We start from the raw sequence: 26,932 nt of genomic DNA, 5'->3' as shown, positions 1-26,932 counted from the left end.
ATCAGGTGATGTAAATTACAGAGAAGCCAAAGGAAAAAGTTATCCAAATCCTTTCCTATCTTTTATTAAATATAAATATATATAAATATATGTCTGTAAGGCCAAATTAATATGAATGGGTCTGGGGTTTTAGTACAATACTAAAGAATTTGCCTTAACTTGCCTGTAGGTTGTGCATACTGACCCCAAACTCCATTTTACTGAGAAATGTAGGAACAGCTCAGGTGAACAGATTTTCCTTCCTTGCACATCCCAGCCTCCAGATAAGTGACAAATTCAGGTGTAGCAGGCCCTGCCCCTTCCCAAGCCATCTCCAAGCAGCTTCCCAAGCAGCTCTTAGAAACCCTGTGTAAAATCCAGGTAAAAATCTTCTGTACCAGCAGTCCCAATAGTGATAAAAAATTTCGAGATGTTTTTCCATTTGACAGCTTCTGTGGAAAAGCTGCACAGTGAAACTTAGCCTGAGGAAATTTCTTGGGGACCTTCTGTACTTTCTGGCACACTTCCCAGGAAGGGACTAATCAGAAAAAGCCATTTTTCACACTTGTTCTTTGGCCTGTCCTCTGTGACCTATTTTCTTGACTAATCCTGTGATTTTTATCCCAGCCAATGCCAAATTGCTTTTGTTTCTGCCTGCTCCTGGCCAGTCCTATAACTCTTAGCTCCCAGCAAGATTTTGCTCCCAGCAAAATGTGGAATTTTGAGTGGTTCCTCTTGCTCCAAGTAATCTTCAGAATCAAGGGACGGTGTCAGTAACTCCAAAATTCAAGGGCAGCAGCACTTTTTTTATGGCTAAATGAAGACTTTTGGGCAGCTGAGGTCTTCCCTAGAAGATAAAATACAGCCAGGCCATGTGTGATGTGAGGTTTGTACTCCTGGAAGCAAAGAACCCCTTGTGAAAAGCTTTTCATGATGATCTGTGAAGCTTTTATTTTGTTGCCAAAAGAGGGAGCCCTGACAGAATTCTCTCTGCTCTAGCAATAGTTTTGCTTTTGGGATCTGCTCTTTTTAAAAAAGCTCTGAATTTTGTTTTTCTTTCAAAATTTGAGACCTTTTAAGTTTAGAATAAGTTTATGGCACAGATAATGTGAGCTGTGAGTTTTGCCCTCTTAGGTTTCAATGACTTCAGGGTACAAAGAGAGAAAATAAGCTTTTAATTTTCAGAATTATTCAGCTGGCTATCATGAAGTACACAATGCAGCTTCATTAAATACCATATTTTAGCATTCCAGAGTTAGAAATAATAATCCTGCTAAACAGGACAATTCTTGCTGGGCACAGAATTTGTTTTAAATGCTATATACAATTTTGTGTGTTGCAGTTTGGGCTCCACATTACCTTCTGTTTATGTGAGATGGAATTGTCAAAACTGGTACCTGATTCACCTCTCAGCCACACGAGAATGATATTTTTATTCTGAAATACTGAATTCATTCTGAAATTCTGAATGTTTGAGATGGGTGAATAGGATATCTCCAATTTCCCTGAAGATATAAAGGGTAAATTAGTGCTGGGGTTTTTTTGTAATCACTTGTAGAACATAATCCAATCAATTTTGGAGGGGTTTTAAGAATTATGCAGCTTGCTACTGATTTTTACCCATGGATTAGATTTGAGGCAGAAAGAGAAAATACAGGCACTTTTAGTAGTGTTTATCTGCAGAGGGAAAGCCTTTGTCTTGAGTTCTGCAAGAGACTGCAACAACAAATAATAAGTTTACCAGAGAGACTCAGTGAGTGTTGATTCATGGTTCACCCTTACCTCCTTCTGAGCTTGAACTGGTTAAAGGAAACTCTGTCATGAGAAATTGCAAGTATTTTAGCTGATCTCTGCCATCTTTCCTGAACCTGTACTGTTCCCCAGACTAGTTGCCATTTGAAGAATTTATTTTCAATGCAATGGTTGCTCTGGCTCTGTGGCTCCAAAGCCCCATTTGGTATTTTCTCTGTTTTGCAACTCTCTCTTCCTTTGGGATGTGGTCTGAGTGGCTGTGGCAGTCCAGCCTTTCTTATCTCCCCCAAATCAAAGCCGAACTTGCAAAGCAAAGCAGATAATTGGCCAGTAGAATTTTAAAAAATACTTTTATTTGATGATTTAAGATGTAACCTTGCTATTTTTTGATGCAAAATTAGAGGCTCCAATCTGACCTGTTTTGGTGAGATTTTGATGCTTAGAATCATTCTCAAAAATACATCACTGCCTAAAAATTATTTGGGTGTCTAATTCACTCTGAGATCAGTTGTTGAAAAATGTCACATCCTTTCTCTTGGCAAGACCTGGAGTGTGATATAGCAGGATTGTTAAATCAGAGCAAAATCCCGTTTTAAATGCATATTTCTGATTTGTTGTTAATCAATACTGTGTTAGAGTTGCTGAGGGATTATTGTACCCTAATGCTGGTGAGATTCAGAATAAGTGCAAGGAGAAGATTGGCTGAGATAGGAAGGACAACATTTAGATGATCACTTATTTTTCTCTTTTCCATTAAGTTCTTGTTATTTTGAACACTATTAACATTCCCAGTATACAGAAACACAGGGGAGACTTAGGGCAGGAGATAAGTTGATTGCAATCAAATTACATGACAAAACAGAAAAAATAAACCCAGAAATAATTTTAGGCTTTTTATTTTTAAAAAAGAACATCCAGAGTTAAGATTGAAATAGCCAAAATGGGTGTTTCTGACATTTTATGGATGCTCTGCATAGGTAGTGTGCCTCCAAATATTGGATGCTCTGAAATACCATATGGGCTGCAATTCCTAAGCAATACAGCAGATGTTTTAGGTGATCAATTCAGAACTCACTGGCTTTGTTTAGCTCTCCTCATTCCCAATTTTATATGATGTGAATGTGCCTGTCATCATAAGTAGAGGAACAGATCCGTATTTAAAAATCCGTGCATAATTCAAAGTTGACACAGTAGCAATACTAAAACACTCTCCAACCTAGAAAATCTCATGTTCCTCAGAGTCCAAAACACCTAGTTAGGGAAAGCTATGGCCAGCAAAATTAGCTCTGTGTGGCTTGAATCAAAACTTAACTATTCTTTTGAGTTTAGGTTTATTGTGCGAGGCAGATGAAAGCTGACAGTTCTGATTTCTTTGCTGATCAGAGGGCTGGGGGAGCTGGTTTGTTTGCTTATTTGGTTTTAAGAAAAATTTCATCTTATTTCTATGTAATTTGCTCCAAAGCCATCTTCCTAATGGCACCTTTTTATCTTCAGTTCTCTTAACACTTTCTTCTCTGCTGCCCCTTGCTTTGCCAGTTCCTTGTATGCAAAGTGCATTTTCTGCCCTAAGATCAATTTCTCTTTCTTTTCCTTTTTCCTTTTTTCTTTTTTCTTTTTTTTTTTTTCAAGGAGCTTTTTAACAGTAATCCCTGATGATTTTACTTAGTTTTCTGCTCATGTGGGCTGGAAATCTATTCAGCCTTCATTAAAAAGCTCATTTGAAAATACTGATTCTATTGTATTGTCTAAACCATTTAGTTTATTTATTTGGGGATATAAAAGACGTGAACTCTCATATTTATATTTTTTTCCCAGCTGTAAATTAGCACAGATATATTTCTGGTGGCTGAAATAGCAGAGACAGTTTCTTCTGGAGTGGTCTGTGGGGAGTAAAGTTTTCCCTGGGGAGGCTGGGACTGGAGAGGGCAAAGCTGAGCTGCGCTCCTGCATCTCCTCCATAACCCAAACCCACAGGACCGTGGCAAAGGGAGCCACATTTCAGAAGGAAAAATGTTCTCTGTCTCCAATGCCCACAAGAAAAATTTAAGCTCACTGAAAACAAGAATGAATCTGACACCTAATTTTGCCACTATAAATTAGAACATTTACATTTGTGTTGGTCTTTCAAAAAATTTTTTTGAAAAACCACACTGAAATATTGCTGTCTGACACAATGGAGTTCAGGCTAAGAACAAGGATAAATTTTCCTGGCATTTTCACCTGTGGAAACTCTGTTCACCTTTCCTGCAACTGTGAAATTGATTTGAAATGATGGACTGATGCTTCCCCCTGAGTTATTATTGACATACCACAGCTTTTTTTGCTAACTGAAAAATAGGTACTCTTTGGGGGAAGCAAATTGCTTTTCCTAACACAGTGTGTAAATGTTGTTGCAAACATCTAGATAATTAATTTTTGAGGTTAATGCTCAATGGATGTTTGGAAACCTCTTGGATTTCTTCTAAAAAATGAAGAATGTAAATAAGGGCAATGGTAGCAGTTAAAATACAGAACTATCTATTTCTAAAAAAAAAAAAATTGGAAACTTCAGAGTGACTTACAAATCATAGCTAAACATCCACATTTCAAATTACCCAGAGAAACATATTTTCTGTGCAGCCCAAAGGACAACTGCTTCGTCTCATGACAGAATTGCCATGTCCTTGGTTAAATGTTTGTTACCTGTGAGCAAATCTCAGTTTCTGTCTGGTGGGGATCTGGTTCTGAGGGGCACAACCTGCCCCTAGTGCCTCACCAGGGGGAGCTGGGGAAATTCAGCCTTTGGCTGGGCTGGGCCCTGAAGCATCTCCACATTTCTGATGCAAAAAATGAGCAGTTTCATGTTAAGATTGGTTAAATCAGCATTTGGGTCCCTTCCCTCTCCCAGTAGGTCCTCCTGCTCAAAGTGGTGCCCAGATTTTTCACCAGTGTGTGCTCTGGGTTTTTCAAGCACCATGAGATGTACATCAGGTAGCAGGTCCCCAGTGAATTGCTTAAGGAACAACTGTAAAAGAGAGATAATTTGAACCAGTTAGCAATGAGGCTAATGAAATGAGGGTTTCAGACCTCTTATCTCTCTTCAGCTGACAGGACAAATGTTGTCCCCTGTTTTATTAGTCAGAATAACCTGACATGGACTGAGGAGAGGAGCAAACTTGTAATATCTGGATGGCCTCATTTTCTTACACAACTCCCCATTGATGCTGCTCTCAGGCAAACTAATTCAGCTCAGTGATTCTGATGAACCAAGCTTTTTTTTTTTTTCTCCTTTAATATAGCATAACATATTATTTACAACACATATAACTCTCTTCAACTGCTGTGAATAAAAATTCCCCTGGAATCCTTTTCACAGTTTAAAGCACCTGGTTGAAGGATTTGGGCTTAAAATGCCAAATTTAAAAACTAAGATGAAACTGTCCCAGTTGAAATGTATAGAGTGAAATGCTGCCTTGGCTGCAGTAGCCTCTATTTGGCTTTTTTATTAAACAATTGTAGGGACACCACCCATTGATTAAACACGAATTACAGTAGACAGTGTACAAAGGCAGAGTGACCCTGGGAGTGGCTGTGGGGAGTCCCAGAGCTGCCCTGGTAGTCCTGAGGAATTTTGATAGCAGTTGCAGCCTGGCTGTACCTTGCTCCACAAGCTTGGTGCCTCAGCTGCAGGAATTAGTGATGATTTTAGCACATTTCATAGGAAAGCACGACAACATGACTTCAGAAACAAATGAGAAAGTGATGGCTCTGTTTGGAAAGCCAGATTGTTCCTTTTACCCTCAGAAAAGCCCATGCTCATTTGTGCCATTTGACTTCTCCAGACAGTGCTGTCATGGGCTGTAATTAAATAGGCAGGTTTTGGGAGAATAAAGATTGGGATGCTCTGAATCATTTGTTGAAGTGAATATGACAAGCAGTGGTCTGGTTTGGAAAAAAAATAGGAAAACAAACTCACTGCCATGGATTGTGAAAGGAAACATACTCAAACTGAAATTAGATGAAAAGCTTGAAATTAGATGAGACCAAAATAGTTGAGCATATAAATTTATATATTTGTCCATACATAACAGATTCTAATTTAACTTTTTGAAGAAATTTTTATCATGTTGCCTTAACTTATATACAGTAATTAAGAGACATTACACAATATCTGGGGGTTGAGGGGGGGATTTGCAACAATCCTCCTAGTTTAAATGTGAAAGCACAGAGTTATTCCCCCTTCCCTCCTGCCTGTCCCTATTGCAGAAAAATCTGTGGCTGTAGTGGTGCCTGAGCAGAGCTTGGAGGGCTGCAGTCAGTCACTCTTTCAGCGAAAAATTCTCATGTTTCAGAAATTTTCCCAACATCTTCAGAATCTGAGGCGTTTTTGGTTTTTTTTTTTTCCTCTTCTCCTAGAATTCCCTTTTTTTGCAAACCAGTAATTCCTTTGAATCTAAGCCAGCCTCCTCCCCAGCAGTGTCCTGCCTATTCTGGCATGATGACAGTTTATTAAACTTAGTATTAGTTGACATGAAGAGAATAGAAAACTGCTACTAAACTGCTACTAGCTGGTACCTAAGCTGCTTGGGTCAGACATGAATTTTGGAACTTAAGTACCAATTTAAATAAATATTAATTTAGGCATAGAGAGCAAAAGAATGTTTGGGGTAAACCATCTGTGGGTTCAGAACTCAATTTCAGGGTCCAGATAGGGGCCATGAACCTCTGAATTTGTCTCTCCCTTATGATGTAATCACAGGCTCCTATAGTAGAGGAAATGTATTTGAATATGTGTATAGAGGCTTTGCCCCAGAGGTCCTGGTTGCCCTTGATGGGCTGCAGCTGCGATGTCCTTAATTGGGCTGCAGCTGTAACTGATGAAGATGACCGGGATAAAAGGGGGTGGGTAAACCAGTCAGGGAGAGCCTTGGAGGAGCCCTGGCCTGAGAGAGAACAGCGTGCAGAAGAAGGAGTCTGTGAAGAGCTGCAGCCATGAGAATACACCCAAGAGGTATGGACTTTAGAAATCTAATAACAACAATATGGGACTCTGGAAATAATAGAAGAACAACAAGTGGTGATCCCGACGTGATAGTTAGCAGAGCATAAGACAGCCGAGAGCTGTGGCGGCCAAGAGCTGCGACGGAACAGCCAAGAGCTGCGGTGGTTGCTAGCAGAAGATAAGACAGCCGAGAGCTGTGGCGGCCAAGAGCTGCGACACATAAGACAGCCGAGAGCTGTGGCGGCCAAGAGCTGCGACGGAACATAGCCTTTGGGTCAGGGAGCTGTGAAAGAGTATGGCCTTTGAGCAAGGAGCTATGTGGGTTGTACATGGCCTGCGAGTCATGGAGAAATGTGTGTGTTGTGCATGGCCTGTGAGTCATGGAGAAATGTATGTATGTATTGTAATTGAATATCTGTATAACTGTTAACTTAAGTAAAAGCAAAGGGGGAAATATAGTAGAGGAAATGTATTTGAATATGTGTATAGAGGCTTTGCCCCAGAGGTCCTGGTTGCCCTTGATGGGCTGCAGCTGTGATGTCCTTAATTGGGCTGCAGCTGTAACTGATGAAGATGACCGGGATAAAAGGGGGTGGGTAAGCCAGTCAGGGAGAGCCGTGGAGGAGCTCGTGGAGGAGCTCGTGGAGGAGCTCGTGGAGGAGCTCGTGGAGGAGCTCGTGGAGGAGCTCGTGGAGGAGCTCGTGGAGGAGCTCGTGGAGGAGCTCGTGGAGGAGCTCGTGGAGGAGCTCGTGGAGGAGCTCGTGGAGGAGCTCGTGGAGGAGCTCGTGGAGGAGCTCGTGGAGGAGCTCGTGGAGGAGCTCGTGGAGGAGCTCGTGGAGGAGCTCGTGGAGGAGCTCGTGGAGGAGCTCCCTCTTCCTCTTCTCGAGGACGTGCACTGGAAGAATGAGTAAAGTAGCTGAAAGGTTTGGCACTGTCTTTCATTATTTGGGCTTGGTTTTGATTCTAAACCAGAATCGAGTTACCACACATTGCAGCAATCAAATACCTGCAGAGGTCACTGTCAAAATGGTTTAAAATGCTCATTATAGTCCTTAGCATGAACAACAACTTATCCCAAACCACTTTATAAATGTTCTTCCTCACCTATATTATCAATAATTGATTCCACAGGGTAGGCTACAGCAGATGCAATTTGCTAAAATCCCAGTCAAGTGTCAACAAGCTGACTGGTTCATTTTATCATTATACCAGGAAACTTTAGCAGCTATTCATAAAGGAAGTACAGAATGTGAGATCTTGTTTCATAATGTGAACAAAAGTCTGTGATTTTAGGATGGAAAGAAAACATTATTGCTCAGAATCATGTGGGGGGAAAAAAAGACATCTTTAAATCACCAAATTATCCATTTTTGTGGGATTTGAATTAGTACTTTTTTGGTATCATTACTTAAATCAAGAGTTTCTCTTTGGAGGTAACTCTTGCACTCTGAAGGGAAGGAGGTACAAGCAGTGAAACTTCATTTGAGGAATTAGGAACTGGGCAGACATGAATGTTCACTTTTTCCCCAGCACCTTCCTTCATCGAAGCCTTCCTTAAAAAATTTATCCAGATGTTGATCAGCCCTGAATATTTCTTAACCTGTCCAACAGCAGGTGGCAACAAGGAAGGGTGGGATAGAGCCTTTAACCTGCCCCTCCTGCACATTTTCCCTCCACGTTGTGCCACCCACCTGTGCCAAGCTGCACACTTTGGATCTCCTTTATCCTTTTCTGAACTCCTGGGTTCCTTCATGCTGTAATGTGAAAGGACAGATTTCCAAAGCATTGACATTACAGATTGGGGCAATCATAAAGGCTACAGAAATGTGAAATGCACCCTTCAGTACATCCTCAGCTTTATTTGTGATAAGATACACTGGTTTCAATTACTCTTGTGCCAACACAGTTTACAGAAAAGAAACGCTTGTTTTGAAGTCAAAAAGAAAAGGTGCTGCTAGTGACAACTTGTGGCAAAGTTTCCAGGAAAAAAAAAATAACATTGTGCAATTCATTTCAATCTTAAACCCTCTGCACAGTAAATTGAAGGTGGTGAGGGACAGACACATGTTCAAAACACACTCAAATTAGGGGGAAGAAATCAATATCATAGACCAGGCTGGGTAAAATAAGAAGACAAAGTCCTTGTGAGGTCCCAGAGAGTCAATGGCAGATTCCTGTGAGGGGGCAGTGGCAGGAGCTGTCAGTGAGTGGGCAGCCTGGTTTTGGGTTCACAGCTGCAGCAAAAACTGCCCACAGAGTGGAGGCAGTGAAAGGCACAAAGCCAAGAGGAGTTTCTAGGGCTGGAGTTGATCTCAGCTCTGGGCTTAGGAATTTTATATGGAGCAAGGCAGGAATAGATGGCCTTGCTGTTTAGAAATACCTCTGCTGGCTCCTGGGATGTGGATGGCTGGGAAGCTGGAGGAGCTTCCAGCATCATGTGTGGAATAGATCCCTGAGTAGCTGCTGCCAGCTCCATCCCCCCTTACCTGCACTGCTGGGTGCAGGGGCCCTGGAGATGATGTGCTGGGACAGAAGGCAGGGATAAGGATATTTTTTTGGATCATGGCTGGAGAAAGAGTAGGAAGATGACTTTATAATTGCTTTTTTATCACTCTTTCTGACTATATTGACTTAATACTTGACACAGCTTTGGCTGGCAAGGAAGGCCCAGATACATTCAGAATTAGATATGACGAGGCTCATTCTTACATGAGAAGAAAATCATCGGTTGCTACAGAAACAGCTCCATATCAGTCTCGTGGGGCATCTTTGCATCTGGCTTTTTTTCCCTTCTCTTTTGCTAATCTGTAGATAAGAGTCAAAGCAAGTGCAGCACATCCCACATCTATATAAAAGGTTGGAGGAACTCTGCAGAGAGCAAAGTGTGAAAGAACATCTCATAGATAAGCTAAACTTAAATGAATGAGTTAATTTACACTCCCCCTGCAATTTTTTCCTAGTTTTGCAACTCTTGCTAAGTTAATTGAGGTAAAAATTAAATGACACCAGTCAGCAAATATTTTAAAGACCTCCAAAACCAAGGAAGATAAAGGAGGTACTTAAAAAAGGAGCTACTAAGAAACAGGAAAAAATCTGAAGGGTGAGTTAGAATCTGTATTGAGAAAATTGCATCTTGCAATGGAATAATAATCCAGACTCACTTTCAGGGAAGTTGTTTGACTTGATAAATTCAGGAATTAGTTAAAAGTAAGTGTATATTATGGGTGAACAGGGACCATTCTGCACACTGCAGACCAGCTCACCAGCAACGTTCTTCAACCGGTTTCCTAAAATGTAATGAATTCTTGATGCTTAGCAGATTAATATTTATTGAGTGAATCAATGCTTAATTTATTAAAAAATTGCCTTCCTTGTATTTTAATATGATTTATTACTCATCAGTGCTTATTGCATTAATTAAGGATTGTGTTAATTTTGTGGAAGTGAGCACGATCTGGTGCAGGTTAGCTCCGAGCCCCGGTACACTGGAGGGACTGTGCCTCTGGGTAGTGCCAGAGATGGAAACTGCTCCAGGTGGGATGAGGATGAATCACCAGTGGCCTCTTCCTGCCCTTGGGATCTCAAACATTCAGCAGAGTGGAAAGAGGATGCTGCCCCTTAAGGGCAGGACAGGATTACAGCAGCAGCAGCAGCGATACTGGGATGATGCAGGGAATATTTCTGTTTGCCTCTTATAAATTATGGCTGATGCTGTGGGGATCATTTTTGTGTCTCTTGTGGAATGCCCTTTTGTCAACGTGGGTGAAATCCAGCCTTAGAGACATGGGAAGCTGTCACCACCTTCCCAGCCAGGGACAACACTCATCACATTTCAGTGCTCAGATTGTAAGAAATTCTTGGGACAGTGGGTTGCCTGAAGATTGGGATGGTCCCAAGCATCTCAGCAGGGGCAGGTGTTTGAGAAGTGGAAAATTCCTAAAGGCAGAACAAAAAAAGCCAGACATCTTGTGAGCTGAGTCTTTCAAGAAATCTGTCAAAACAGGGAGAGGGTGATCATGCTGGAGGGGGGCCACAGCTGCAATTTGCATCTTTCAGCACTGAAGAAAGAAGCAAATACATAAAGCCCCACAGCCACGATTCTTCTGATGAAATTATTTTAATAATGGGTGTGACATTTGTAATGTCTCTCTCTTTAAATTCAAATACTGCTGTTTTTATAGCTGCTCATAAGTGAGTCTGTCTGGATTTTTTGTTTTTTTTTCAAATCCATCTAGTTACTAGGCTGCCTGCATCCAGCTGAGCCCTGGAAACGGCAGAGCTAGCCCTGAGATCTGAGAGCAGGCAGGAATTTCCTGAAAGTGATTGTGTCCATAATTAGGGCATCTTTGCATGTTTAAATGCACGATTCTGGAATGCACTCTGCTGTTTGCTTCTCTCCAGGGCTGGGGTGAGTGTACACAAACTTCCCTTGAGGAGCTAAATCAGAGAAACCTCTTCAAGGTCCAGTGAAGGTCAGAGCTGAGAATTTTTTCCTCCCTCTGTCACCAGGCAGGCAGGAATCACCGAGCTCCAGCCTGGAGCACTTGGGTGGGGCCAGTGCCAAGAACCTGGTGGCATTTCAAATCCCTTGCAGCAGTTAGGTGTTAGATGCAAAAGATCAGTGCTGCTCCACTTGAAGTCAGAGAAATAACTTCAGCTTAAAGTTCAACATATACACAAAGATTTCCTGGATCTGGAGTTAATTTGTTTTTTCCAAGGTCAGCTTGAAGGCAGCAGTCAAACTGGAAAAAAGTTACAAACTGAACATTTGACTTGTAATAATTTCATTTTATTTCCCATTTGTTTGACCTGTCCTATATGCTTTTGTTTTCATGATGCATCAAGCTAAGCTATTTTGGTTTTTCATTTAATGTTTATTTTTACCCCATTTAACAGACTCAAGTCAGGACTGGGGCCCAGTTGGGCTGCATGCCTTTCTCTCTGTTCCATATCTTTACATTTTCCAACTTTCTTTGATGCAGGATATTTATATTCCACCTTTTTTCCTAGTAGAGAGGCTTTCACGGAGTATAGGCTTCAGATATATATTTTCTGCTCTGGCTGCTCGTTAGATATACAGCATTTGGAGTTCCAGTTGTGCTGAGAAATGTAAGCAAAGCTTTTGGCCCAGTGGGGGCTAAGCTCTGGCATTTCACAGCTTTGTACATATGAATCAGGATTAAAGGTGCAGGATCTATATAAAATTTAGCTCATTAGGAGATGTTTTGTCTCACAGCTCCCCTTGGGAAGGTGGGTCCTCTGCTCACACACAGGATTTCTTACTCTGCTTTGCTGCTCCCAGGAAAGGAGGAGGGTGAGCGGGTGACACAAGGCAGCAGCAGGGTTTTCTGCTCCCTTTTACCCTGGCACACCTGGAAAAAAGGTTTGGCCCCAGTATTTTAGACTAAAGCAAATATACTCGAGCACACAGCTAAGGTCATGCTTGGAATGATTTAGCAGAGTTAAGAGAACAAGGAGCACTTCTGGAAAAAGAGATAGGAATTTTCTCTCAAATATATTTTGTGTTGTGCCAGAGGTAAGGAACTGAAGGCCAAGAAGGTTTCAGAAAATGTGTTTTTTCCATCCTGATGCCCCACTTGACCTTCCAGCAGGCCAAATTTGCTGTTGTGCCCAGCACAGCTCAAGTGTATTCAGTGGATGACCAATGCTGCCCATGCACTTCAGCCTGTGAAGGTTTACCACAGGGAAATGATGGGTTTGGAAAGGACTTTCATCAGTCATGATTTCCAAGGAAGAGCACTCAGGGTAGGGAATACCAAGTCAATGTTTCCTCCTCAAGGACTTTCAGCTGTCACATAGGGAATACAGTGAGTGCAGTGATGAGAATTAGATTGGAAGATCAATAGGGCTGACAATAAATGAAAGTAACACAGACATTATTGAGCAAATTAGGAGAGAGAAATTAAACTGGACAGTACAATCTTCAATACCTGCTAGACACACTGATGTTGGGCAAAGTTAGGAAGAAGACAGGAAGTTGGAAAGCACTATGACGAAGGGGCAGTAGCAGTCTGCCTGCGAGATGGGGAAAGCCCTGCTTGTGACAGAAAGCTCTCAGCCCACAGAAAAGTGGAAAAAGATGATAATGGTCCAGGAGCACCTGGATTTAAGTGGCAAGCCACAGAGAGATAGTGGTGGAGAAATCACCTGAGACTGGGAACATGGAGTAGGTAACAGCTCTGGTTACGTGTTACGGGAAAAGGGAACCTCAGATGCACCCACCATCACAAAGGCCTTGGTGGGATTTTTGGCTTGTTCCAGGCCAAACATTTTCCTAACTTTCTCATAGTAAGGGTTTGTTCATCCTGTGAAGTTTTGTAGCCTTTCTACAAACCAGTCCTCTGTGTAAACTTGATTATTTGCCATAATGACTGCCTGTATTTTGCTGTCTGTACACATATCCAGTGATGATCAAGTCTGGCAAGCTTTTGGGATGAGAGATATCTGGTGGCAACAAGATCCATGGGCTGACTGCAGTCAGCATGCACAGAAGCTTTCCTTTTATCAGTTCTGAGTTTGTCTAGATCCTCCTGCATGTCTTTGAAAGGTTCACCCCAAGGCAATATAATTGTGTTTGATCACATACAGGCATTGAGTCAATGATTGATATGAATAAAGAATTTAGAGTTGCTTGTCCTGGTTCCATGTCTTCTTCCCTGTGGAATCAGAAATCACTTTTATAAATATATCGGTCCATCTGTGCTTCCAGCTATCCATTTCAAGTATATGTTCCAAAAAAGAAATAGTAACACTTTATAAGGGCAAATAAATACACATTAAAAGGACTGAGGAAGGGGATTTTTCTCCCTCATAAAGTATATGTGGATCCCTTCCAAAGGAGTTACAGTGAGCCATGTAACTTGTAATTAATCCTGCTGTAAATGTCAGAACACTTACTTTGCAGGTCTAAGATGACCCACTAAAATTAGTCCCCTTTTAACAATTCCTTTATAATTTGTTTTTCAGCAGAAGCGGCGGCTTGACCTCCTGACAATAACCAGCCCTGGTAAGTGAGCTCTGCTGTGCCGCTCTCTTCTCTTTTCTTAAAGAGATGGTTGTCTAAATGTGTTTTTTCCCCTGTCTCTGACATGCAAAATGAAAAACACTGTTCCCCAGAAAATCTTTCACCTAATAACAAGTGACAGCTATATTGTGCTCGGCAAAGCCCCGGGCAGTTATCCGTTCACAGAGCTGCCTCTTCAGACCTTTACTCTATGAATTGGAGTGCTGATATTTCTTTAAGCCTCCTGGGGTTACAGTTAGTGGTATATCTGCAGGGCAGATGCCCTCAAATTCACAAAGTGTGTTCAAGTATCACAGAAATGCAAGCTTGACTTTCCTTGATGGCAAACGGGAGCAGCTTGGGGAGTCGGGAGATGATGGCACTCGACATGTGGAAGGAGACACAAGGTCCAGGCTCAGGGCTGAGAGCCCCAAAGTGGGGCAGGAAATATTTAGGTGGAATTAAAATGCTTTAAACCATCTGCTTCATGATGGCTTTTGTCATTTACCTGTCAAGGAGATAAACCAAAATTTGTTCTTATTGGGAAAGTGTGGGGCTGTGGCAAGAGTGAGTTTTGAAGGTCTCAGCACCGTGGTGGAAATGCAGGTTGGTTCACTTGTGCTCTTCTGTGATCTCAGCCCTTAAGGCTGGGTGGCTTTTAATTTATTCCTATTTGCCTGGCTCACTTTCTTTCCATTAGCTGCTACAGAAATTTGCCGCCCACCAGCTTCAGTTGAAGCCCATCTCAAATAGTGCTAAATTTTGGTTAACTTTGTTCATTTTTCAGATGTGTGTATGAATTAAGCTTTCAGGTGGGCTTTGACTGGGACTAATGAATTCTGGCCTTAACTGGTAATAATGTGCTAGCAGAATGAACAGGTGTTATGGGAAGTGAACAAAATGTGACACACATTTGCTTGGATAACAATTTTGCATCAATAATTGTTCTGACACTCTGAATGTAGATATAATCTGTGACATGGTTTCTCCTTCACTAACCTTGTTAAAATAATAAGAATTAAAATAAGGAGGAGGAACACTTTGTTGGGACAGATGTTTGAGGCTATTGGCAATTGCATCACATTTTTGCATGTTCACTTTTCACGCAGTTTGCAATTATGTTAATGTATGCTCAGGGCACTTGCTGATAAAAGCAACAATACAGTGTGATACAGCTATTGTCACTATTCTAACTGTAACTTCAAGGACAAACATGGCACATTTTTCATTTTCCGTATCTTCAGCATTCCCTGTTTCTAGAGGAAAAAGAAAAAAAAAAAAGCTGTCTGAAGGTCCTAATCATAGCACACACTCAGATCTTGGATAAGGGCACCAAACTCTACAAGCACTTTTTCAATAAGAGAAAAGAGGGTTGGGGACCAGAATGACTTAATATGAGACTTTTCTGTAAAACAAACTTATGATACTTTTCTCATAATTTCTGACACAGTATTCAGTGTAAAAGGGTTGATTGGGTTGAGTTGGTGCGTAGATGTGATCAGTAAATAGCTGATCAGGTCTCTGTTTAATAAAGCAATCTACTAAATGAGCACAGCAATTAGAAGGATCTTCAATAACTGTGTAGGTAAGCATGCTGCACTAAAAGTAGGGGAAAAGCTTTCTATAACATGTGCCTCTTCTGAAATGCAAGTTTTACCCTTTGATATTTAACCAGAAATCTACCATAACTGTATACAGAGGGGAAAAAATAATATTTGTTCACGATTACATAATAAAGTGCCTGTAGTTTTTCCTTCAGAAGAGGCATTTTCAAAAGAAGCTTGGTGCTGGATCAGGCCAAACTTACCAAAGAGCATAAAGCTGAGATTTTTCAAAGGGGTTGAAAAAGTTAGGCACTCAATTCCCAGTAGGATTGGAAAATGTCAGCCTGTGGATTAAAGGGTCTAGTTTCAACCCTACAAATACAAAAATAAAATAAAATAAATCATAGCCTTGGGGCTTTTGTCTGTCTTTGGAGACTGATACTTTAAAATATTTAATTCTTTGAGTCCTAGTTCTAAGATCTGACATTGACAGTCTGCTTTTACAAAGTCGTGATATCAGTTATGATGGCTGAGATCAGCCATAATCACCGTCAACCCTTAATTTGCTGATTCAAATGAGGGGCTGAGCTGTTTAGTTGCACCTGCCAATCCCCTGGGACTTGTTTCTGTTCTCCACCTTGCCGCAGGCAGGCAGCCTTTGCTTTTGGCAGAGGTCACACAGCTTTAGCTGGAGTTGTGAAAGTCCTCTGTGTGCCACAAGGGGTGTCGGCCACCAAAACCCTATTGCTTAATTGTAAGAGTAGACAAAGGGCTTCAAAAGAAAAGGTGACCTCTGAGATTTGCACTTCTGTCACAATGAATATCATCTCTCTTTCTTGTGTGCGTATGTGAAGCTCTTGAACCAGTTTTTCTACCTTTAGTCAAGAATTGATGGTGATCCCTCTCAGATAGTACAACAGCTGTTCTCCATGTGCTACTATAACAATTTCCAAAAACTGATCAGCCAGTTAATGAGATTAATTGCAAAGTAAAATAATGCCATTAATGTAAGTTAAGTGTTGTTGAGACTTAGGCACCAAAACATTTAAAGAGAGTTTGTGGAATCACAGAAACCTTAACGTTGTCTCATGGCAGTCACACTGCTCCTCATGGCCATGGCTGTTGCATGATGCCCCAGAAATCACCCCCAGAAGGGTCAGAATTTGTGGCTGTTTTTTGTTCCCTGAACCTCACCCCTGCCCGTGCTGTTCTGAACCCACACCGAGAGTGACCCAGCGCTGCCTCTTGCCCTGCTCCATGTTGCTTCCAACCCCCAAGCAGTGGGTGCTTGGCTTCCTGAAACCTGCCTGAACAGGTTCTGGGCTTAAAAGCACATCTGTATGCTAAACTGAACAGGTATAGACCATTAATCTATACCCTGGACTGAAACAAGCCTGGGCAAAAGTGAAAAAAATAAAAGGAACAGGAATACAGATGGCTGGAGCTGCAGCTCCAACTACACCGTTTGTATGCAACATGCAGGGCTCACCTCTTCCAGCACCCTATTAAAACAGGTATGGCAAGCTCCACACTGTGTCCCAAACTGGAGGAAGTCTTTGCTTTGCTGTGGATCTCCAGAAACAGCCAGACACAAATGTTGCATAAGCTGGGAGCAAGCCAGGCTCCCTTGTGCTCAAATATATTCCTTTGAAGTAACTGACACCCCTGTAAAATGTGGAGGGGAGTTCTCTGCTCTGCCTTGCTGCTGAGGAGCTGGAGGAATGTTAAGTTAAATTTATCAATGCTCTCACCACACTCCTTTCTTCTTGCCCCTTGACATGTGAGGTACAATTAGAGTGCTGCTGTACAGTTCAGGGTGCCCGAGTCAGAGCTGGTGTGCGCAGTGGGGTGCGGGAAGGATGTTAAAAATTCATTAGGAGCTGGCAGGGACATGCTGGCAGGGAGTGGGACATAATGAGATTTAAGTTTTGGTGATTTAAATTTTCTTTAAACCCAGCTTTACCTCTGAATTGGATCCAAAACATTTCCTTAACGCTATTCTAGTTGTCTTTGAGGTTTAGGACCAAAGCTTGAGGTGGTTTAATTTGGCCTTGTTGCACAAAGGAGATGAGGATCTGCCCTTCATTTCTCTGTGATCATGCTCTAGTAGCACTTTGAACACGCACATGCAATCACATCACATTTCGTGGTAACCACTCAATAGCTGCAAATAAGATACCCCTGTTTCCATAGCTTTTCCATGGAGACACAGCTTTTTGCATCTCCTGTGTTTATGATAATAACACAGCTTTCCAATTTCTCTTCTCAGTAAGGTAAGTTCCTCTCCCACTGAAGTATTTTTTAATTATTGATACCATAAATGGAAGTGTGTTGGAAACTATTGGCTTTGAAAATAGCTAACATGTGATATTATCCAAGAACCATCAGGAAAATTCTTTTGAAATTCTCTTTGATTCAGCCATCCTCAGGGCTTTATCCTTCTCTACCAGTCTCTCTACTGCCAATTTAAAATAACATTCTCTTGAAATCAGTGCAATGTCAGGAGAAATTCATCAGCACCGTAGGTGCATGTTTCCCAGATGTATATAAACCAACTACATTTGGAAGCAGTAAATTGATTGCATTTAAAAAACCTGGGGTAGTTGAATATTCTGTAGTGTCCAGCTTGGCTACAACACGGAATATAAAGTAATTTTTTTAAGTTTCTTTCAGCTCTGTTTTAGATGAAAAGATGTAAGTGCTGACTCTGTAATTCCTGGCTTTTGATTTACTCAGATTTTCCTAATGTGTAAACCACATCAGAGCTTTACAGACAAGGACAAAGGAAAATAATCCTAATCTCTATTGAGATTTGGTCAGACGTGTTAATGGCTTCTACGTGCTTCCTCCTAACATTCAAGATCTTACACTTTCAAACAGAGAAAAATGCTTGATTTTAAAAGTATTTATCAGTCTGATCTATGTGGTGAAATATTCGCCCCCCTTTAATATCATCAGTGCTGCATGCTCTAAAAATGTCTCCATTTCATTAATTTGTGATATACTGCTACCCTGAATTCTTTTAAGGTGGCTTTAGCTTCTGCCATACATATTTTACTGCTTTAAATTATAGATATAGGACTGTTGCCTAGTTAATTTCCTCTGGTTAGGAAAATATATTTCTGCTCTCCTGGCATTGCATAAAGTGATATGTGGGATTTGCTATATTTTTTAGCTGATTAAGTTTTGCATTTCTACATATTACTGTTTATGAGACCTCAAGTAAAAGTGCGTAAAGGAAGGAGAAGTTTTATAGTATATTTCAAAGTTTCATTTAACTATAAATTTCACCACTAAGCCCTGCTACAAGACTTTTCCATTACCTTCCAGGATAGTCTGGCTATCAACTTCTTTCTAATTGAAGCATGAAAATAATATGAACTCAAAGTCATGAAGCTATAAGACAGGTATTAGTAAAAATGATACCAACTAATAAAATGTGACAGAAAGTTGTTTGCTGCTAAAACTCAGGGACTTTTTTTTTTTTTTGCAAGTCCTTATTAATTAATAGCACATTGATTTTGGTCTAAGTATGTGTCAAAGGATGGCATTGAAGATTTTATACAGCCTAACTTAACCACTGCTCATGTTTGTTAGTGAAGCTTCACACGCTCTTTTACTTGCAAAGCTGGTGGAGAAAAGAAATTACTTAAAATTCCAGTAATAATTGAGTCTTTTAATGCTCAGTGAATTATTTCCCATATCACTGGGTATTAATCCACCCCTCTGCCCACAATAATATGAGATAACTGGGGGAGTCAGAATCTCACTGCTCAGCAAGGCAATGGTTTGTCTGAACCCACAGTACAAGAATTTCCCTACCATAAAAATAAAATACAAATGCTAGAATCTCTGCTCAAAGTGAAATTCTCGTGTTGTCTGTCTTAGCTGAACCATAAAGCCACAGGAAGGAGTTTTTTCCAGACCTGATGAAACTTTAGCAAGATAATTGTACTAACAGGGAGCAGAAGGAAGATGTGGACTCTTTTTATTTTTTTGTGTCATTAGGTTGGCTTCAGCTGTCCTGGGGCTAATTAGGAAATTTTACTATATCCAATTTCTCATCTGAAGAGCTGTAAGAATTTCCATTTGCTGTGATAAGAAGAAATAATATTGTTGCTTGTAATTACTCTTTCATGCAGATCAGTACCTTCCTAATTCTCAGTTATACCTCTGCATTTGCCAGAATAATAATTGCAGAGATGCTTCCTACTGCAGTGTCTTTTCCCTTCCCTCACACCATGTCCCAAAAGAAAAAATCCTCCCTGATCTTTCTGCCTGCCCCTCACCTATTTCCACCTGTGTTCCCCACCATCACCCACGTCCATGTCCAACATCCCTGTTTTGAGTTCTACTGAAATGACACTTTTTGGATTCAATAATGAAACCAGAACTTTATCCCCATTTGGTTGCAGAATGTTTACTTTGAGTAAGGCTGTTTCATCCCCACCTTTGCATTTAAAAAAGTGACCTTTTTTTTGGATACATGTAGAAGAAGTGATATTTGCGAAGTCAAAATAAGACTGCAGAGAAGATATTCTAAAGGCTAATCCATTACTTTTGAAGAAAAATATCAGGCTTTACCACAATTCCTTATTATTATTCTGGGTCACCATGGTGTTTCCATGCACCTTGGCATGTCCCTTTAATTGGTTCCTTACATGGGAAGGTCCGGCACAGTTGCATTGAAAGCTGACATTTCTAACTAACTGACCTTTTCAGGCCCAGTGACACTCCTATAATGATTATCCTCTAGCATTGTTTGGACACAATACCACATACTTCACAGCACATAAAGAATATGTTCTTTGAGAACTATTCAAAATGCCCAATCTCAAGTTAGCAAAATGAGAAAATTGGGTGCAAACATTCATCAGAGTGTTATTGTGCAGGTATCGATTTGAATGCCCTTTCATTTCTCTGGGAAAAAGTGTTGTATTATAGAGCTCTAAATTAACTTCTGTTCTGTTTTTTTCCCCCAGTAAGTATAAAAAGGTCAAATTCATTCATAAGGCTGAATAGATTTGCAGGATATAAGCAATAAGATAGCAATCAACCTTCAAATAACCTTTAAAGAGACAGTATCTTTTCTTATGAACAGTAATTGATCTGCTCATTAAGTCACTGTGTACTCTTTGGGGCTCACCTGGGCAAAAATGTGTAAGACCTGTGAGGAAAGGATGTCAGCTACAGCAAAACAGGAACAAATCCTCACGTGGAAATCTAAATATTTCACTGGTTTTGAGGGGTGTAAAGCTGATGAGAGGATTGATATTGCAACATGAATTCCTTGACTTTGCTGTTATAAGGGTGGGTGGGAAAGATGTAGAAAAGACCTCAAAGTGTGAATTTGGTATTTGTGAGGACAACAATCAGAGCATGTTCATACCTGCCTGAAACCTGGATACATCCTCAACTTGCCTTTTGGATTTAGTGGCCAATATGGGAGGGTGACCACTGCCTCTGGTCAGTCCAAGTACAGGGGGTGCACATAGAGGGGCCCTGTGCTACACATGGGATAGGGCTGGGCACTGTTCCTCTGTTAAATTCAGCCAGATTGTCAAATGAAGCCTTTCCATGCACCATGAGGGCTTTGGGGATGTGTGTGGGGGCTCATCATCTCTGCCTGCATGGACATGAAACCCATGTCCAGGCTGTTGCAGCCCTGACTCCCTGGGAGCTGCCTCCTGTCACCTCCAGCCCTGGGCTGTGGCTCTGGTGTGAGCAGGAGCTGCTGAAGGACTGCTGGAAATCTCTTTAAGGGAACAGTGTCTAGCCAGGGACCTGCTCAAAGTGCCAGGACTGCCAATTTAAGATAGCAATCAGAAGATTAGTGTTCTGACCATGTCCATATTTCATTTCTGCATGTAAATCCACGTTATGTTTTTAGTGTTATTTTTATGAATTGCACATAGGCTGAGGACTATCTGTGCATAATTGATTACAGTGAGTTGTCTTGGTTCTTATCTTTGATCAGAATTTTCAGGAGCAGCAAGTATCCCAGGTGACAAGGCTTTTTATGCTGTAAATGTTTGCACATAATACTTTCTGTTTTATTTCACAATGAGCATCTCACTCTTTTAGAGGGACTGAAAATCAGCAAGTCTGTGCACAGGTGTATTGTGATCCTCTTCTTGTGTAAGCTCAGGGAAAACTTAAAATAGAAACTTTTTTTCTCATAAACCCCTTATTTCTTCAGTATCAGATGGAAAGGATGGAAAACATTCTTCCTTTTTAATGAAATTTTAATTCTCAAGGTCACCTGTCACTCTTCACTTAGGCACATTTCTCCTCGCTGAGTGACCTGAACAAGACTAAGTGGAAATCATTGTATTAAATATCTAGAAGACAGCAGAGGATTATATTGACACTAGAGAATAGAACACAGTGCAGAAATGCATGGGCCAGCAGAGCCCTGAACAGCAGAGCTGTGCTGCAGCCTCACCAGTGTGAGGACAGCTGCCTCCAAGCCCTGTTCCTTGGGTGCTATGCCCGAGACAGATAAGCCCCAAGTCCTTTTCTCACTGGCTTGAGGGTGCTGTTATCCCAGTGCAGCTGAATTGCACCTGGGACTGAATCTTAGCTTGTGTCTTTTTTTTTTTTAACCTAGCCAGGCACATGCAGCAACTGTGCTTCATTTCTATTTTAGCAGCATCCATGTACCCCAGTCCACAGGGGTGTCATCCTGCTGGATGCAGTGACACCAAACTGCTCCTGAATAATTGGCAACTTAAGCAGACAAAGATCAGGGCAGTGGATGGAAAACATGGAAAGAGAATGTCAAAAATAAAATGTTATTTTCATAGAACTGTGCCTCTTTTCTCCCCCTTTCCTCCAATCTCTGATGTAACAGAAAATGGCAAAAACAGTGGTGATTATACAGCAACAATGAGTGGGACTGAGGAAGAGGGGAGCAGGAACTGCACAAAGCTCTTTTCCTAAGCTCATTTGTTTCTAAGGATTGCCAGTGGGCTCATTTTTTTATGTATGCAGAACATTTCTGTTAAAGCAGTCAGCCAAGGTCACAGGGAATCCACAAGAAAGGATAACCCAGAGCCCTTATTATTATTTTGAGCTTGTAACAAAGGAATTTTTAGTAGAGATTTGAATGGGGAAGGTGTGCTGGTTCTGTGAATTCAGACTGTAAGTGCAGCATGAGCCATGGTGGAAAAGAGACTTGTTCATCACACAGCTCAGTGCAGTTTTGGAGGGAGTCATTTGAGCTGCTATAAATGAGGTAACGTGAGGACTGTTAGAGTAGCAGCACTGCAGTGTCCTTAGGAAGCAGTAAAAGGAAGGTGAAACTCTGTTTGAACACCAGGCTCTGCTCCTGACGTTGCACAAGACCCTGCTGTGAGTGCCAGGACAGAGAGTGCTGCCAGAGGAGCCAGGCACAGGAGGGGAAGGGCCACAAGGCAGCAGAAACCAGAGTCACATTTCTGGGCCATATGCATCAAAATGAAAATAACTGTTTTCCAAATACCTAGGAGATAGCAGGAGATTGTGTTACTCATGATGCTTTATTTTATTACCTGCCCTGTTGCACAGCTGCATCCCTTGTCCTTATCCTCTGGGGATGGATGGATGGAAGGAAGGAAGGAAGGTAGGTAGGTAGGTGGGTGTTATCTGTAGAGACCCTGATTTATCTGCCCATCCTCCAGGGAGCCTCACAGTGATGCAAATTCCTGTTGTGCTGCTGCCTATGCCCTGTGCTGAACCCACCTTCCTTCCAGGGACTGTGAGGGTGTAGGGCCTGTGGCTGGATGCAAAAGGAACCCTCACTTAGACCTGCTGCACGTTTGCTTTGGGATCTGATCCAGAGCACTTAAATTGCAGCTGACTTGGACCAAACCCCTAATTCTTGTTGGAGGTTGGACAAACCCAACATCGAGAGCGATTTCATGCTGATCCTGAGCTGAGCCCCCTCACTCCAGGGGATGGGCTGGAGTTTTGTTATCCAAACACTCAAATATCTTTCCACAGACTGGGAAACTTTCCTAAATGTCTCGTTTGGGCTCTGGGCTGAATCACCAGCAGCAGCACAGCCAAGCAAGGCATTCCCACCTCTGGGGGACAGCTCTGCCAGGGCGCTGGTGCTCACTGAGTGGCCGCTTGTGGCATCCCAAAAATGCCTCTGGAAGCACCCAGCATGGGCAGGGCTGGCAGGCAGCAGTGCTGCTGCTCATAAATACCAACCCTGGAGATGCCAGGCTGCCCTGGGAGTGAGCTCTCCCTGCAGCCTGGGCAGCCTGGCCGTGGAGCTGAGGAATTAACTGCAGGGTATTACTCTCTTAAGGCTTCGTGTTATAGTTCTGTTTTCTTCACCTTCAACCCCACAATGGATTATGGCCATACTTTCTCCTATAACTAAATGCTCTTCTGTCCTTTGACAAAACAGATTTGTGTCTTTTCATAGCTTTCTGTAGAGGGCTAATAATACACGGGAAAGCTTTACTGCCCACAGGAGACTTTGCCTGGCCGTAATAATAAGAAATGCTGTTGAAAAGTCATGATCAATGTTAATTCAGTTATTTTTCATTTTCTCTTTTTTTATAATGAAATCTTCTACTTTATGCATTTTATCCAGTGCTACCCCATGAATTGCTTGTTGGAGAGAGGGGTCATTGGTTATAAAAATGAGTTCTTGCTGTTTGTCCTCATATGAAAATAACAGCAATATTTTGAAATGATGAATTTAAGGGAGGAAAAAAAAAGGTGGAATCTTGGATGTACAAAAGATGTAAATATTGTTTTCCAGGTTTTATGGTTCCCCGATGCCTCCTCTAATTGCATAGCTAACCCTGAGTTTATTAAGTTATTTTCCAGAGTCAAACTCATTTGTAAACATGTCAGAATAAAAACTAAATCTAAAAAACAAAACCTTTGGATTAGAATTCTGGAGTGATAAACAAACTAATTTAGAATGTATTTGCATGTAATTTACATGTGCCAAAATAGGATTGCATGTGGTTTGTAAATACAGTTCTTGAATCTATTTAACATTACAGAATAGCACAGAAGAAATTAATAGCAGCACCAAAACAAAAAAAAAAAGGTTAAAATAATAAAAATATGGCTTCAAATGGCCCATGTTTGAATGTGATTCAGTGTGCAGAAACTGGTGAGGAGAGATAAGCACACAGGGAAAACTGTAAATTCTAGCAGCAACATCTGTAGTAGTTAGAATACCATGTTTTATAGCAATTCCTTACCTCCCCCCATGGACATTACTATGGCACACAGCATATTTATTATTCACTTTCTGCAAGAGATGTTTGCCTAGCACAGCCTTAAAGATAAAGTCTGCTTCCTTTCTTTTAATGTTCACTCACTCAAAGATGATGTGAGCTTCCATTTGAAGCCTCTGGGCCAGTTTGACCTGTAGGCTCTGGCTCTAGATAACAATTTGTAATTATCTGGGTTATTGCAGTGGTGCCAAAGGATCCATCAGCAGGTAAATCCTTTGCTGGGTGCAGTCCCCATCTGGAAAAGAGCTCAATCCTTCATGTTTTTCCCACCTGAAATGCATCATAGAATCCTAGAATGGCTTGCACTGGAAGGGATGGTAAAAATCATCATGTTCCACCCCCTGCCATGTGCAGGGAGGATTCCCCTCCCCTAAATCAGGTTCCTCAGGGCTCCGTGCATGTCAAAAGTCAGGGTGGGGCACACGGTACCACCCCATCTCTGCCTGCTGTTTCCAAAATATGCAGGCTGGAGGGAAACATCACCTGTGCAGACCTGGGGCAGAGGGAGGGAGTGACAGCAGCCTCGAGACTTGGCAGGTCTGCCTTTGGCTCCTTGGCCTCTGCTCCTGCTGCCAGGGCTGAAATGTGGCTTATTCTGGGCCTGGGGATTAAAGCAGCTGTGTTTGGAGGGAAGAGGAAATGCTCTCTGGATAGAAAGGGATTGAGTAAAGGCAAATGTAAGCACGGAGTTTAACAGCACTGGATTGCATTGCTGGAGCTATGGGGAAAGAATGCTTTATTTACCATATTAAATATATGTAATGCATGTTTTCAGGCTTGTCTTCAAATGCCATGGAATATCCCTTCCTATATTCACAGCAGAGCAGCCTGGAGCTTAAAAGTGGCAGCAAAGTGGCCCTGCAATCTTTGCTGTAAGAGGGTCTGTAAAGCTGGTCAGTGTTCAACCTCACTCTTTTCCAGACCTTGCTGAGAATAAGTAGAAATTTAAGGATTTCTCCTCTGAATCCTGGGATATTTTTTTCTTCACTGGATTAATTTCATATATTTTACTTAATTTTTATACAAAGGGGAGGAAAAAAATAGTAGGGAGAAGCAGACTTTATGGGATAGGAGGCAGAGCTTTGTGGTGTATTTGTTATTCAGCATTTTGTTTGAGCATCATGGAAGAATATTATCAAGGAGGACCAGATGTCAGGAACCTTTCCATACATTTTTCAGGTCATAATAATTGTATTTCAATGAGCAGAAAAATGTTGCTAAATATTTTCTTGTACTTCTTATCATTTCATCTCTGGAAGAAATTAATTGTAGCTTGAAGAAAAGGGTTTATTTCCCACTTGGCTGTGAGCCATTTTGTATATCTGCTTTAAATGTTAATTATTAATTAGGATATAATCTATTTAAATCTATTTAGCTGTCCATTTCTTCCAAAGAAGGCAGCTGGATGAAACAAGAAGCATGCATCATTACAGAGATGATAAATTAGGCTCTTATCCCAGGAGAAGACAGTTCCTCAACACCAAGGTTGAGATGTACCAGGGAGGGGAGGAGCCTCCCAGCCTTGCCCACTTGGTGCTGGATACAGAGAATGAGGATACCAAGATGGATTTTATAATTCAGTTATTGGTAGTAAGGGACCATCATTCCTATAACATTCATTCTAATGGAGTTTTGTTGCTGGGGAATGACTTTGGGGAAGGTTGAGTATTTTTAAGTTGTATTGGAAAGTGAGGAGCTGGAAAACCAACAGCAGGTGATAAAAAAAGAGGAAAAAAAATCCAACAAGTAATAAAACTCTTTTGCATGTATCCCAAGTGAGGCAGATCCCTTCCATGAGCAGTGCAGCATTTGCATGTCTTACAAAATCTGAATGAATTTGCTATTTTGAGAGAGTGAAGTTGGGACATATATCGTTATAGACATGAATGGCTTCTTGACAGAAAATATGTCATGGCTACCTTAATCAACTGAGTCCTGAAGAGGAAATGTGAGCCTGGCAATTGGCACCAATGACCAGATGTGAAAACAGGAGTTTCTCTCATTTATTTTAATTATATTTTTGTTCAAATATTTACATATTTTATCTTCTATTTACTGCAAACTTTATATCAACAGCAGAGACGCTTTGGATTAAATTTTGTGTATTTGTGTGTTTAGGTCTTTATTTGCCAAGTCAAATGCAAAACAGAGCCCTTGTTTATATGAACAGTATCTATATGGAATTATCTATAGGAACAGTTGAAAAAGCTGGGCACTAGATTGCACAGCTCATCAGTGTAGCTTCAGAGCTTTCCCAGCAAACAGCTGAGGGACTTTGGAAATGTGCAGTGTGTTCCTGAAACTTTATACAACACCATTGTGTTACCTGAGGCAGCTCCGTGGGTCACAGATCAGTGCCTGGGAAAGGCAGAACATTTTCTCCTGTGTTTTATCTGTATCCATT

The 26,932-nt window shown here is 41.3% G+C and overlaps 1 protein-coding gene across 9 annotated transcripts in view; it reads left to right on the top strand.

Annotated features, from left to right (window-relative positions):
- Positions 1-26,932, top strand: part of LOC139594494 (BEN domain-containing protein 5-like) — an 885,873-nt gene that overhangs the window by 454,253 nt on the left and 404,688 nt on the right. For 7 of the 9 annotated variants that reach the window (XM_071436695.1, XM_071436692.1, XM_071436690.1 and 4 more), the window contains one exon: positions 13,700-13,739. In XM_071436695.1, coding sequence (XP_071292796.1) covers positions 13,700-13,739 — 40 coding nt within the window. The remainder of the gene's footprint in view (positions 1-13,699; positions 13,740-26,932) is intronic. The other 2 variants (XM_071436694.1, XM_071436689.1) reach the window with 1 other exon arrangement.

The sequence above is a fragment of the Agelaius tricolor genome, unplaced genomic scaffold (assembly GCF_023055355.1).
Source record: "Agelaius tricolor isolate 1412-34295 unplaced genomic scaffold, bAgeTri1.0.p SCAF_11, whole genome shotgun sequence".
Taxonomy (NCBI): Eukaryota; Metazoa; Chordata; class Aves; order Passeriformes; family Icteridae; genus Agelaius; species Agelaius tricolor.
The sequence above is the reverse complement of the archived record's forward strand: the minus strand, read 5'-3'. Positions and strand labels throughout refer to the sequence as shown.